This window comes from Cydia pomonella, chromosome 1 (genome assembly GCF_033807575.1).
Source record: "Cydia pomonella isolate Wapato2018A chromosome 1, ilCydPomo1, whole genome shotgun sequence".
NCBI lineage: Eukaryota > Metazoa > Arthropoda > Insecta > Lepidoptera > Tortricidae > Cydia > Cydia pomonella.
The window spans coordinates 27,196,511-27,211,525 of NC_084703.1; the positions used below are offsets into that span (position 1 = coordinate 27,196,511).

Consider the following 15,015-nt stretch of genomic DNA (forward strand, 5'->3'; position numbering starts at 1 on the left):
AAATCGACTACGTCAACTACATGTTTATACAGGGCAATAATATGTGAACGCCAACCGCCTATAAGTTTTAAATTCTCCGAAATGTGCCGGGGTTGGTTCACGATAATATGTGTGTAAACCAGCCTTCCCGACACCCTTTCGCAATACCTCCTTCAAGTCAATCTCTCGTAAAACAGTATTCTTACTTTTGCTTAGGAACAATTATCGCTCATTATAAATTGATTGTTGGATTTACATATTTACCTACTTATGGTGTTTTTTTCGTTGTTCCAGAATATAATCATGCCTCATCAATGGTTAGAAGGCAATCTACCAGTAGCCGCTAAATGTGACATATGTGATAAGACCTGTGGTTCAGTACTTAGGTGAGTAAATAAAACATCTGCGCAATTTAAGGGCCTACTAAAGCCGTGAATACCGGTTCGTAAGCCACGCCCGCTAGCTTCCTCACTCCCCGCTAGCACGCACACATGGAAGCGCTCCGCGGAGTCCGCGGCGCACGTGAAGGTGAAAGCTCCATCTAGCGTTACAAAAGTTAACTACGATTATACGCGGTCGGCCAGAAACTTAATTCTTAGAAAATAAAAAAGATGGCGTTATTACTTGCTACTAGAAAATAAAAAAATATATTGTTGTAAATTGTAATAAATCTGAGACTACAATAATTGCTGTTCTAAAAAAAGCGTTAAAAAGGCTGCCAGACGTAAAGGTAACTTTCTACCGAGTACTGCATGTTTATATTACCACGCGCGTCGGTGACACGAAAACTGATCACAAGATGTATGTTATTAAAATTGTTATAAAGTCGTTATATATCCATACAATTTTTAAACCGTATTGTGGAATAGGTGTAAGTGTTAACATTTGATATAAAATTCTTCCAAAAACACTTTCAAAGAAAAATAAAATATCATAAAATCCGAGGAAGTCACACTACACGTTCCGTGACATTTAGAACTTCTTAATATGTTTCTAATAAATGCTCTTAGGATATTAGGTTGACATAAAACTAGAGGTAAATTACTAAGTAAACCTGTAAGAATAGCATATATTTTTAAGAAAATAAGTAAACTAAATATCAATATACATATTTAGTTTACTTATTTTCTTAAAAATATATGCTATTCTTACAGGTAACACAAAATTGACGTATGTATTTATGATTGTTATTTTGACTGTTTTTAATTTAAGTTAATTTGTATTGTATTTTCGATTGTTTGTGATGTAATTATGGGTCTTTCACCTGAAATAAACGATTTCATAATATCGTTCCCCTGGCTTTGGTTCACTGTGATTTTCATTCCCGTGTGTTTTGATATAAAATGTATTCTTCATGGGCATGTACAATGTTAAATCATATGTCAAGTAAATGATTATTTACTTTCATGGATTAAGTAAAAATTATCGTAATCATAACAGTTGATCAAAGACATACTTATTTCTTTTCCCCTGGTTCTCATTCCATGCCTTTGGACTGGGGTTTCAACTAAAATCAACGTTTGGTACTAACAGCAGCGCTCCTAGCTATACATAGGTGGACTCTATTACAAATGGCATAAGGTCCACCGATGTATAGCTAGGAGTGTTGTCGTTAGTACTTCGTTCTATAGATCTTAAAAATAACACAAAGTTGCTAAGGGCGTTCTATGATTCAGTGTATTATTTTGGAACTAATTGTTCCGAAATTCATTGTCATTATGTCATTCCTTGTCATTCCCTTATCGGTTTTTTTCATTTCCTCGTCGCTTTTACATTCTTTTTATCGATTTTATTATTCCCCTGATAGGTAATAAATTGACCAAAATGTATGCCTATTCGATTGATGGGCTTATATTGAAATTATATTTAATAATCTGATTTAAAAGAACGACCCTTCAATGCCCGCCATAAGCTAATTGTTTGGCTAATGGTTTCAAGAGCACGGACAAATAAAGTATAGACTAACATTATCAACACAGAATCGCGTTCCTCTGAAATGAAAAGTTTGATCGGGATATCCATAATTGCACAACGCCGTCTATTAGGAACTACTTTAATTATCAGACAGTTAGACATGAGGTTGAAGCACCGAACCAAGTGTAATGAACTGTTACTGCTGTTAAATGGCTATAGCAGTTGCCTAAACTTACAGGAAAGCGATTTTGTAAAGACATTGTTAGTAAGCGATTTTGCTAAGTATAAAACTTTAATCGTCTTTGTCAAGACTAAGATATATTATTAAGGTATAAAAGTAGAGCTGTATAATTTTAAAATCTGAAAAAAAAAAGAAATTAAAAACAGTTTTAGTTCTAAGATGTACATTATCAAAAACCACCCTGTATATGTTACCATTTCATAATATTTTTCAAACTCGATGGGTAGGGTGACAGGTGTTATCTCTATATAATTTTTAACCTGAAAAAGGCCAAATCTCGCAAAATCGTATTGAAACGACAGCTGTCAGCGTACCCATATAAAAAAACTATAGATAGCACCACACACGAGCTGAAGAGTTACATGCGCGTTGCCGACCCTAAACTCCCCCCCCCCCCCCTCGTTGAGCTCTGGTAACCTTACTCACCGGCAGGAACACAATACTATGAGTAGGGTCTAGTGTGTCTCTTTGAATGGCAATTTTAAGAAAGGGACGATTCGGTACGTTTTGCTTATTGCTCCTCAAGTCAAACTGAAAAGCATACTTACTTTACTCTTTGCTGAAAAGTCATATTAGTCATTGACGTTTTGACAGTATCCTGTTAAATAAATTATGTGAATTGTTCTTAAGGTGGTTCGATTTTCATACAAAAAACAATCGCTATTTATTTATTAATTACACAATATTATTACATAAATAGTTGCGCATCTATCTACTTTCGAATATTCATTTGCGCTAAATTAATAGAAAAACTTTGTTTCATACAGAAATCATGCAATAATCAACGTTATATTTTATAAATTTTACTCATGTGTGTGTGACAAATGTCGTGTACAAATACATTGCGGCGTTGCCACTTCATGCCTCGGACGGCCATCGGCGCGACGTTGCGATGTTTGACGCGTTTATAGCTGACTCTGTCGACACTGACACTCAGTGTGACCAGGCGTACGATAATTGTTGTACATGTACGATAATTTGGGCCCGGTGTGACGTAATGTTCCAAAGAGCATTATCGTACACTAAAGTACTATAATTTCAGCCCTTGGATGATGCCACCTTAAAAGTCTAATAATTTGAAGCAAAATATGACACTTTCTCTCAGAAATAGGCTAAAATTAGTATCTTTTGGGTGTTCGGCTCCTTGGTGTAAGTTTAAAGTTTATTTTTTTTTATTATTAATTGGAAATTTAAGCTTATTTTGCTAGACATTTTTAGGGGCTGCCTTTTTGATTGGCGTACGATATTTTTTTCAACGGTACAATAATATTGACACTCAAGTACGATAATTCTCTTCCGCTCACCTGGCAACACTGCTGAAACTTGACAGGACCTGGGGGCCTACCGCGAAAACCTAAATTCGCAAATTGCGGGGATCTTTCTCTTTTACTCTCACTAAGACGTAATTAGAGTGACAGAGAAAAATGCCCGAAATTGACGAATTTCGATTTTCCCGGTAGCCGCCCTGGTGCTTGAGGTACTTGATAGAAAACAACGCTGCCGCATGTTCTGAATTGTGATTTTATGTATCAAGTTACAAAAATCATCGATATTCTGGTCCGCGAAAAACCAGGAAAAGTGTCAGTGTAATTGGAGTCTACAAAAATGACCAATTCATAGAAAATATGACCTAGAAACTAGTTCACTTTTATAAAACTCAATTTTGCCCGAGATTGTATTTAGGCGAATACCTAAGGGAGCTAAGTGTATTGATCTTGAATAATTAGTTGGCTAATACATATATGACTCCAACATGATATGGACATTTACATCATAACTATTATACCTAGTTGGTTACTAAGTTCTGTTACTCGATTTCTTTTTTTCTTCCTAGCGTTGTCCCAGCATATTGCCACGGCTCAATGGAGCGTGGGGTCCGCTTTGACAACTAATCCCAAGATTTGGCGTAGGCACTAGTTTTTACGAAAGCCACTGCCATCTGACCTTCCAACCCAGAGGGTAAAACTAAGCCTTGTTGGAATTAGTCCAGTTTCCTCACGATGTTTTCCTTCACCGAAAAGCGACTGGTAAATATCAAATGATATCTGTTCTGAAGTTCTGTTACTCGATTTGCAACCTCTTTATTTCCGTTAAAACAAATGCTACCGAAAAAATAAAAAATTACAATGTGGTGGATTTGTGAGCTATAATTATATACCTTATCTCGTCGTATCTATAATGAATTGGGGCCTAAAAGAGAATCGTATTCCAATTTTTTGAAACGCTTGTATTACTTTCTATATTAACTAAAAGTTGCCTTAAAATTCAGCTTTTATACTAAAAACGGCTTTAAATATGTTAAATTAACAAAATATAATTTGACAGATGCTTTCGCGCCCAAAACGCTCTTTGAAAATTGTGTGACGTCACAGTTTATGGTTTGACAACATACACACGTAGAAGATACAAACTGTCAACTGATATTTGTCATTTGTTGTTAATCGCCTAACGGTCAACAGTGTCAATCCGAGAGTTGTGTGACGTCATCAGAATCTTCAATGACGTTTCGAGTTTGGTCACGTGACGTGTGCCAAAAGATATTTTAAATTCAATTTTTACAAAAATATGGTCATTACAGGTCCCCTGAAAGTAGTTTAACATGTTTTTATAATCCAAAAGAATTTTTTGGGATACAATTATGCCCTAAGATTTGTAGATGTAAACAACCCTATTGCGTTGCACAAATGTGGGCACCCGCCAAACATGATTTTGGGTGTGTCATACTCAGGGCTAACACAGATTCATTTCTGTGAAAAAGGTGTGAAAACCGGAAACTGGAAACCGTTCTCGAACCAATAGTGAAGCCCTTAAGCCACACCCTATTTCAAAACCAGCCATGGATCTTTGAACAGGACTCAGCTCCTGCACATAAGGCAAAAACAACTCAAGCCTGGTTTCGAAGGAACAAAATTGACTTTATTGCCCACGAAGACTGGCCGTCCTCCAGTCCGGACCTTAACCCCCTGGATTATGCCATATAGCAGGTTATTGAGGAGAAAGCCTGTGCTAAACCCCACACAAATCTTAACTCCCTCAAGCGGGCCATAGTTAAGACAGTGACGGAATTAGACATGACAATCGTGCGTGCCGCTATTGATGACTGGCCTCGTCGTTTGAGGGCCTGTGTCAAAGCCAGAGGAGGATTTTGTGTACTTCATTTTAATATAAACTTTATTAAACTTTCGTTGGTATATTTTATGTAGATAAAGATTATTGCAGTAACAGAATTTAATAACCAACTAGGTAGAAAACAATGCAATACATAAACACATAAATTGGATATGATGTGATCCGTTGAATGAAATTGACAATAAATAAAATAAATAAATAATTTTCTATCTCTAGGCATTGTGTGAAACTTCTAGTTGTGTCAAAATATCGGGAAATCAATAATATAAACAAACATGGTAAATATCTCATTTCTTTTTATAATGGTTATAAATAGAAGGCCATGCAATTTTGTAACTCACTGTAATTTAATTAAATGTATCGTAAAAAAAATGTTTTAATTGTACTGTAAAATAGTACCTACTTTTTTAAAGGCTGGGCAGTAAGGGTTTGCTTTAATTTTAGAACAAAACAGCGTTTTTTTTGAAAAAAATACCGGAAAATCTGACTTACAAATTTGGACTTTCTTAGGTTCATTCTACTCAGAATCTTCTCCACCCTAGCAGTAAAAAAAGATATCCTAAAATATCCATACCATTACGTCACATTGTCACGTGTGAAAGAAATTTCAATGTAAAACTAAAACTATACAAATTTTCGGGTTTTTTTAGCACGAGGATTGATTATGCTAGTGATTCTGAGTTGGAAGAACCCAAAAATATCATGATGTGTGAGAATCAGATTTTTAATATTTTTATGGAAAACGCTCATATTTCTCATAAAATAATTTATTAATAATAGGTACTTGATAATACTGATAACAAAAAAAAATTTAACGTGTCTCGAACCCACATCCTCTTGCATGTATTTCCACGTACATACCGTAACGCTATTGAAGCCTATTCACGCTGTGCCAAATTGTCTACTACAAGGATCCCAGTAAGACTGCTTGAATGTGTGAGTGATACTTAGAAATAGAGTCAAGAAACATTCTGTCGACATTAAGGGGTAGTTTTTGTACAATGAAGTGTTCAATGTTTGTTGTAATAGTTCAATATTTATTTACAGAGTGCGCTAAACATAATTTACAGTTTAGAAATACCAAGACTACTCCACAAAAAAATTAAAACTCAAAATTTGCAATTGTGGCGCCATCTAGTGAGGTTTAAGCTTTGGGTAACCTAGTCGAACCACCTTAAGGCATGCGGATTACAAATCAGAGGTCGCTGGTTCAAACCCCGGCCCGTGCAAACGAGTTTTTTTTTCTAATAAACGTGTTGAACTTTTTAGTTTTTTTTATATAATAAGTATATTTGTTTTACATAAAGATTACCTAGGCTATACAAAAATTGGTATGAATAAAATAAAATTATTCGTGTCATTAAAATATGCTTTTAATACACATATTTAAAAGAATAATTTATTTCTGTATAAGACAGACAAGATTTACTTTTACAATAAAATAGAAAATAAGCAATATAGATATTATATAGGAACAAAAAAGAAAACAACAAGTTACGATTAGATTCGATGGGTCTATAGATGTCTCGCATTTTTTCTTTGGTGTCTACACGACCACACAGCTACCGATACATTACAGAAGCTGTCGAAATTTCCTTACCCGTTGTAATTGTTCAAAGAGTATTAGACTTTGACGTAGCTAAGCAAACACGCACACATGCGTAACGTATAGGCCTGTAAAGATAGCTCCATTCGTAGTAGACCTCCGATTCCGTTACTAGTTAATAGAGCTACGACTCAACGTTTATTGGATATGTCGATTTTACGTAATTTGGAGCGCTGCGCGATTTGACATAGGTCTTACCTCTTTGAGGCACCACGGCCATCTAACATTACTGGCATAAAGGACGCATTTATGACTTTGACGCATGACAGAAAGAGAAACCGAACTGCGTAAAATGGGCGTTTTCTGTTGAATTCATAAAATCAAAAACGAGAATAAATCCGTTTGTATAAGATAATAAGTTAATATTTAGTTGAATGATGTTTAAGACGAGATTAAAACCTTTACTTTAAAGTGGATTATGCTGGATGAAGATGTTTTCTAGTTGCACTGAGGTAAACACTAAACATGTAGATGTAACTTTGGATTTATATTCTATCGAGAAAATTTTAAGCCTTTTTGTTTCGACTAGTATCATACCTCTTATCATATAGTCAAGATACATATATCCGAAAATCTCGCCAGTTTGTTTCCGGGGCTAGCCCCTGCCACGCTTCAAAGATCCCGTTATTTTTCGATGCAGGGCCTTAAAAGGAATTAGGTTTATAGCTTGTTTGTGACCTCGTAAAATGGTACTTAAACTGTTTCATCGATTTTCACTAAAGGTAAGACCACCTTTAGTGAAAATCGATGAAACGGTCATAATTGTGGTAATTTAATTTTATGACGTCGCGCGTCGACGACCTTTTACCGGGAACGCTTCCGTAGCGACCCACCACATACACCTATTCCAAATTTCTTATACATTTTTTTTCATTACGGGACCTCGTGCCCTCAGCTGTTACTTACATCTGAATTGGTTTTTTTTTTTTTACTTTTAGAGCTGCTATTGCCTTAAATAGGAGATTTAAGATTAGATAGATTAACGTCTATCCCACAGATTGAAAACCCTGGCCTAACAACTTCCGAATAAAACCTATTTTTATCGAGAATATTTAAAAATATTATGTTCAGTCCCTCTTGAAGTTAGATTTTTGCTACTCACATCGTAATTGTGATAGTGCTTTGCATAATTTTTCCTACTCGGCAATCAATACTGAGATTTTTTAAATATTATGTTAGTACTCGTAACATTTAAAAAGCCCAAAAAAAATACAAAAAAAAACCCAGACCGCATTATGAAACTTGTTTTTTATCTTGACTTAATTAAATACTCGGGAGATGAAATCATTACTTCAATCAAAATAAAGCTTGTACTAGATAGTATTGAATTTCAATGCAAGTTTTAAGAATGACCATACCCATAACACCTGTAATATCGGACATCATTATCAAGTCCCTTCACAACATACACACCTAATTGCAGTGATGACTGATGACTCTACCTAAGCCTATAAAAAAACATACGTAGACCGGTCAGAGAGAATAAAGTGGAAAGAGTTGCACATCTCCAAGGGATCACAATTTCTTGAATGACACCTATGTGATAGAAGATGTAGAGGCGAACAAACCAGGCAACCATATTTATCTTAATCAAAACCAACCCTGGGAGTATCGCGTGGAGGACTGCGTCTGCATAAGGAGTCATTCTGGTGGAACAACAGTGTTAAAGATCTATTAAAAACAAAGAAAAACATTTAAATTGTGGCAATAATCAGACCTGGAAGAAGATCGTCTAGAGTATAAAATCACAAGAAGATAGCATAATCTGCCGTAAAATATAATCCACAGCAAAATCTAGAGAAGAGTTCTATGACAAACTAGGAAGGGCAGAAACTGTGAATACCATCTATGAAATTGCTCGACAACGATCCACCCTCGATATTAAAACTAACAGATTCATCAAGGATACCCAAGGAAGACTTCTAATAGCAAATAAGGATATCATCGACCGTTGGAAGGAATACTATGAACAACTGATGAAAAAGGAATTCCCCGGCGCACTATTGCCATATGCGCCTGTCGCTCCCATAAGCTACGTATCAGTTGAAGATTTAAAGAAGGCATTAACAAAAATGAAGTACCTCAAGGCTACCGGGCCCGACCAGATACCAGCCGACATTTGGAAGTAGCTGAATCAAACAGCACTACCCGGGCTGACTAAACTTTTTAACTGTATTATCAAAGATGTTAAGATCCCTGAAGTCTGTACTCACATTACACACGCTAAAACTCTTTGAAAGAGTCATTGCTTCTCGTTTATACGATCACATCTGCGTAACCGAAAACCAATATGACCTCACTCCTGGCCAATCAAGAAAATTTGTATGTCCTTTTCATTGACTTAGATAGTCCTAGACATGTATAAAAACTCCACAACGCATGTCAAAAGCACTGCCCGCCTCAGAGATCCGTTCTGCGTACAAGTAGGGATCCATCAACTGCTTTGAGTCCTTAACTGTTTAACGTGTGCATGGAAGATATATCAACATCTATTAGATGGCGCCACTTTTAGGTGTTCAACAAATTAAACACATAAACATAACAGTGAAAGGCTCACTGGGGTCAAATGACGTTATAAAAGTTTTAATCATGTGTTGAAAGATGGAAGTAAATATTCTGTGGCTACAAAGTTTTCTTTGACAATCCACCTCTATTTCAAATTCTCTTTGGTAGCAGTCACATTAACTACTAATATACTCCATCGGAAACAGCCGTTTTTTTTATCTCGAATCTATTGTCAATCCTCGGCAAGCCTCACCTTGGCAACCACTCTTCAATAGATGCCTCTCTTTCCGTCCTGTAGATACCTACTATTACAAACTCTTACCATCAGGTGCTTAAAGAAATAGGAAATCAATTTTTTACATTTTTGGCGAGTGGTATTTTTATTTAGCTTTATTATTATGCTGGTAAGAGGCTCTTCCCATTTTCACGTATCCAGGTCTTGACCCGACTGCCACCAAAGTGATCTCGCCAACGCCGTCGAAGTTTGCCGCGACCCCGAATTTAATTTTGTGTGACCCAATAGGTTGATAAGATCTTAGCCCTCTACTCATCCGGCATACGGCAAACGTGTTCTGCCCAGTATGACGTCAGTTTGGTGGCTGTTTCTACCACGTCAGCTATTTGAATTTTGGAGCGTAGTGCGCCGAGAATGTTACGCTCCATGGCGCGCTGATAAACCTTAAGGATGGATTTCTGAACTGTTGTCAAGGACCAAGTTTGTGTTCAGTGGTCAGGATGGGAAGAATGCACATGTCCATAAACTTTCTTTTAAAAGATAATTTCCCTTAATTTTCTCCGCCATAGACTAATAGATCTTCCAGGCACTATTGGCTGCGTAGCCAACGTGCCCATCGTTAACGATCCGTAGCATATTCATATTAGTGCGACAGTGACAGTTGCGTTTCACACGTTGGTTACGCGCCCAGGTTCGTCTTACGAAAAAGAATATATGACCCAGGTATAATTTTATTCTTGGACACATACGAGTATAACATTTACAGTACATATGGGGCTACTTTATAGCACTAGTGCGAGAAGTAGCATATTACGTTACTGTGTCGAACATTTAAAGGGCCATATGTACTGTAAAACGTTGTACGATACATGTGCGAATAGGTAATTCGCAACTCGTGTCGATTTAAAACACTCCCTTCGGTCGTGTTTTAATTTATCGCCACTCGTTTCGAATTTCCTACTTTTCGCACTTGTATCGTAATGTACTATTTTAACATTAACATCCACTAACACTTTTTCTTTATAGAATGTAAGTCATGACTTGAGCTTGGCCTTTGATATGTTCATCATTAATCCTACCTCAAGGCTTGCCCTGCTTAGGTCTCGTGGGGAAATATTAACAAAGGTATATTTTTCTAAGGCTGCAATAACTACTGCTTGTTACTTGTCCACTAAATATTATATATCGACGTTCCACGCCACTCTTCAATGTGTGCAACCCACGTCCCGACAAGTATTTACCCCCCAAGTCAAAAATATGGAAAGAACGTTGTTTTCAAACACTTCCATTGGGCAAACCCAAAAGATTATAAATACACCCTACTCATAAGTATTAAAACATCGTAATCAATTGTATAAGTTTTTATTTATACCCATTACCGTGCTGTGCAAAATGGATTCTAAAAACGGCATATCTGAGGGATTGGCTAGCAGAATGAACTCGAAATTGTCAATGCAAATCGGTAATGATAACCTTGACGAATCAAAGAGCCAGTTGGAAAATGTCTGATAGTGAGTGGGAGACTATGTCAGAGAGTGAATGGAGTATTTCAGATAGTGATTGGAACATCGTGGGCGGCACAGAGAGTGGATCGGACACGGAAGAAGAGTTCTCGGCCTCGTCGGTCACACCGTCGTTGCTACAATGGAGCGACGAAATACGATCGACGAAAGTATGTTCGTTTAAATTGAAACCAGGCCTTAAGGAACTCTGCAGGAAATCTCCGGTAGGCTTCATCAAATTGCTGTTTACTAGATCGCTATTTGAGTTTCTATTCAACAATATTAACAATTACCCAATGAAAATTATAAATCAGAGTTATAAGGTTAAAGTGGTAAAAGTGAACGAGTTGTACGTCCTTTTCGGATTGTTGTTGAATACAGGAACTATAAATTCAAATGTTATTGATGAGTTTTGGAAAACTCAGCTGCTTGTTGAAGATCCCTGAGGAGTTTATGAGTGTAGTAGATTTGGGGTTATTTTGAAGTGTTTAAATTTCGAACATGAGGTGCCTGGGAAAAATAATAAGACGTCTAAAATATCGCATATGATAATTTACTGAATATTATTATAAGAAAAGTCGTTAATCCAGAGAAAGTATAATGTATAGCGGAATCGATCACGGTGCCTTGTTATGCACATGGGTATTTATTGACAAATGAGTTCGGCTTAGCGCATACATTAGTAGTTTATCAATCCGACGAGAAAGCTGGCTCTTATGTGGCAAAAAGTTTACTCGAAGATAAACTAGATCTCGATCTAGTTCAATATCCGACGATTACAACTCTCTTGAATTAACTAGGTTCCTTATAGATAGAAAACTTATGTAACAGGATCGATAAAACGTAAAAGATTCGGAGTACTAAAAGAAGTCAAAGATAAACCATTAGAAGAACTAGAGAAGATAGTTAAATATAACACTGATGGTATTTGCGTTACAAAATAGAAAGATCATCGTGAGATTACAATGATATCTTCAGAGCACAGCGGCGAGTGGTTGAAGTATAAAGATAAATATAATAAACAAAAAAATAAGAACACACATACAGTATTGGAGTATAACAAATATAGGGACAGCTCTGAAAAGCATGATGATGTGATGGAGCACTACTATTTCTTTTGCAGCGAGAAGACACAAATAACAAACAAATATAAGACATTGGGCGTGCATATATTGCAGATGTTGGTGCTGACCGCTTATATCTTGTACAACAAGTATGGAGGGGAATGTCGCTGATAGACTTTAGAACAGTTGTTGTGAAGCATCTGCTATCGCATGGCAAGCGTCTTCGGGTTTGATTTGTAATATTTAACTATAATAAAGAAAATTTGTTACTTGTTTTTTATGAATAAAACAGAGGTGAATGTTTTACAAAAATTTCAGACATTGTGTAAATGAATATTTTTGGCATGTTTGTTAAATAAATGCAATTATAAATTATTATTTTTATTAATTAAACTAAATTAAAAAGTTACAGAAATAGAAATTTAGGAATGTTAATACCTAACGCCCTTTTTAATAGACTTTTAAAATGTTGAACTGGCAATTACCGTAACCATAATTTGAGTTAGTTACTTTATTTTTTTTTTTTTTATTTATTATAACATTAAAATATAAAATATGTGTACCACAAAACAAAATATTCGCCAAACTGCGAGACAGTTTGTTGGCGATGAGCTCGCTCGTTATACTTATAAAAAGGTACATAATTTTGCACTGTCCTACCGTCCCGGCATGGCCAATTTTTATGTAGGTATTACAATTATGAAGTAGGTATAACGTAGGATTGGTGACTCAACTGGTGGCGCGGGCGCGTGACAGGAGCACAGCGGTGCATAAAAAACTACATAAAAAAAAAACAAAAGCTCTATTAAAAAGCTCTATTAGATTTTAAAAAGTTCTATTATCATTTTTACTATTTTCTCCTTGGATTATTGATGAGTAATATACAAATCCATCGCATGAAAATCATTTTTTTTACTGTCATACATGAGCTTGTTTCCATACTTGGCACCATTTGTACTTGTAATTAGGCACCTCTGTTAGTCTACTAATCTGTATTTTGTGGCAGGTTGCAAGACTTTAGATGTGTATGGTGCCGCAAAAGTGTCCACGCTGCATGTAAGCCTAGCTGGCGCGCCGTGTGCTCTCTGGGTGCCGCCCGAGCCTCCGTCGTGCCGCCCACCCGGCTACATTCTATTGGTCCAGATGATGCCTGGGTTCCAGATAGGCCTACTAACGCGTCGCCTCTTATTGTTTTTGTGAATTCTCGATCAGGTAAGGCAATCATTTATTCACAACTAGTGATTAAGTAGTATAAAAGAGCCATATGGTGAAGTGGAACTGCTGATGAACACCAGGGCGGAAATCTTCATCGATGCGTATAAAAAATATTAAAATACAAAATAGTTGAAAAATATGTAATTTGATAAGCCTAATAAGCCTACGACAACGTTCAATGATGATGGTAGGGCTTTATACAGCGTGTATTTGTTTATTTTTGTTTTTTCTTTCTATTCAACCCCCAAAGATGGCGTTACTTGAGCTATACAATGATCTGGATACCAACTGGCTATTGATTGTCTCGCACTGGAAGTCCTCGTAAACTGTCTACAATATCTCACTCCTAATTATACTTTTATATGTGTATGTGACGTTATCTATGAAAAGGGACCTTATTGTCGATGGCGCTTCCGCTGTTATTTAACGGTGCTCCGATATAAATACAACGCTGCGCGACACAGTGCGGCGTAAGCGCCATCGACAATAAGGTCCCTTTTCATAGACAATGCCACATATTGGCTGGCCTAAATATAATATAAGTCTCCAACGCAACTTCGATTCAAAACGATTCGAGACATACATTAACGAAATATATAAGCTGCAGGTTAAGCTGCTCAAGTTAATAGTACCCCCTAAAATGTAACAGAATCTAGTGTGTGATAGTGACTTCTTCACTTTATGTAAGGTTCACACAAAGTTTAAATACCATATGCTAAATGAGCAATACTTTAGAAATTAAATTCAGCATTTAATCTCACATCCAATAAATACGCGATAAGTTTGTTACCAAATGCTTCGAAAGCTCTAATTCAACAATATTTTGTGGCAGAAGAACATCAGAATACATCAGACCGGAGCAGATCGAAATGGCTGGATCACAATATTCTCACATTAAATACGAACAAAAGCTACTATATCCCATTCTCAAAGACATCACCTTCCTCTGCTCCGCGAACATAGTAACTAAAGATATACTCTTACGACACAAATAACTGAAACTGCTCATGTAGGTCTATAAGCAGATGCAGCAACGTCAAAGTATCTGGGCCTTATCGTAGATGAACACCTATCTTTTAAACAACACTTGACCGGTCTATCCAAAAAAGTAAGAAAACTGATTTACTTAGTAAAACGGCTAAGGGACTGTTCACCTTAAGTGGCCTACGCGCTGTCTACCATGCCCTATGCCATTCTGTTAATAGTACATTACGATACAAGTGCGAAAAATTTGTTTTAAATCGACACGAGTTGCGAATTACCTATTCGCACATGTATCGTACAACATTTTACAGTACATATGGCCCTTTAAATGTTCGACACAGTAACGTAATATGCTAATTTTCGCGCTAGTGCTATAAAGTAGCACCATATGTACTGTAATAGTATTTTATGCAACAGTTGTATAAGAAGGGTCAAAAAAGGCGAGTGGCGTGAGTTACAATGCGAGCCGGAGCCGAAGGCGTAGGCGAACATTGTAAAGGAATACGCCACGAGAATTTTTTGACGTACTTATACAACGTTGCATACAATATTTTTCCTACGAGTCAACAAAAATAAATCTTAATTTAGTAAACAAATTACAGCAAAAGTATATAGCCAAGACGCGCGAGCATACCTTGTTC

The 15,015-nt window shown here is 36.5% G+C and overlaps 1 protein-coding gene across 3 annotated transcripts in view; it reads left to right on the forward strand.

Moving 5' to 3' along the window:
• The window catches only part of LOC133527580 (diacylglycerol kinase eta), a 137,057-nt gene that overhangs the window by 67,400 nt on the left and 54,642 nt on the right, over positions 1–15,015 (forward strand). For all 3 annotated transcript variants that reach the window (XM_061864640.1, XM_061864649.1, XM_061864659.1), the window contains 2 exons: positions 274–365; positions 13,182–13,387. In XM_061864640.1, coding sequence (XP_061720624.1) covers positions 274–365; positions 13,182–13,387 — 298 coding nt within the window. The remainder of the gene's footprint in view (positions 1–273; positions 366–13,181; positions 13,388–15,015) is intronic.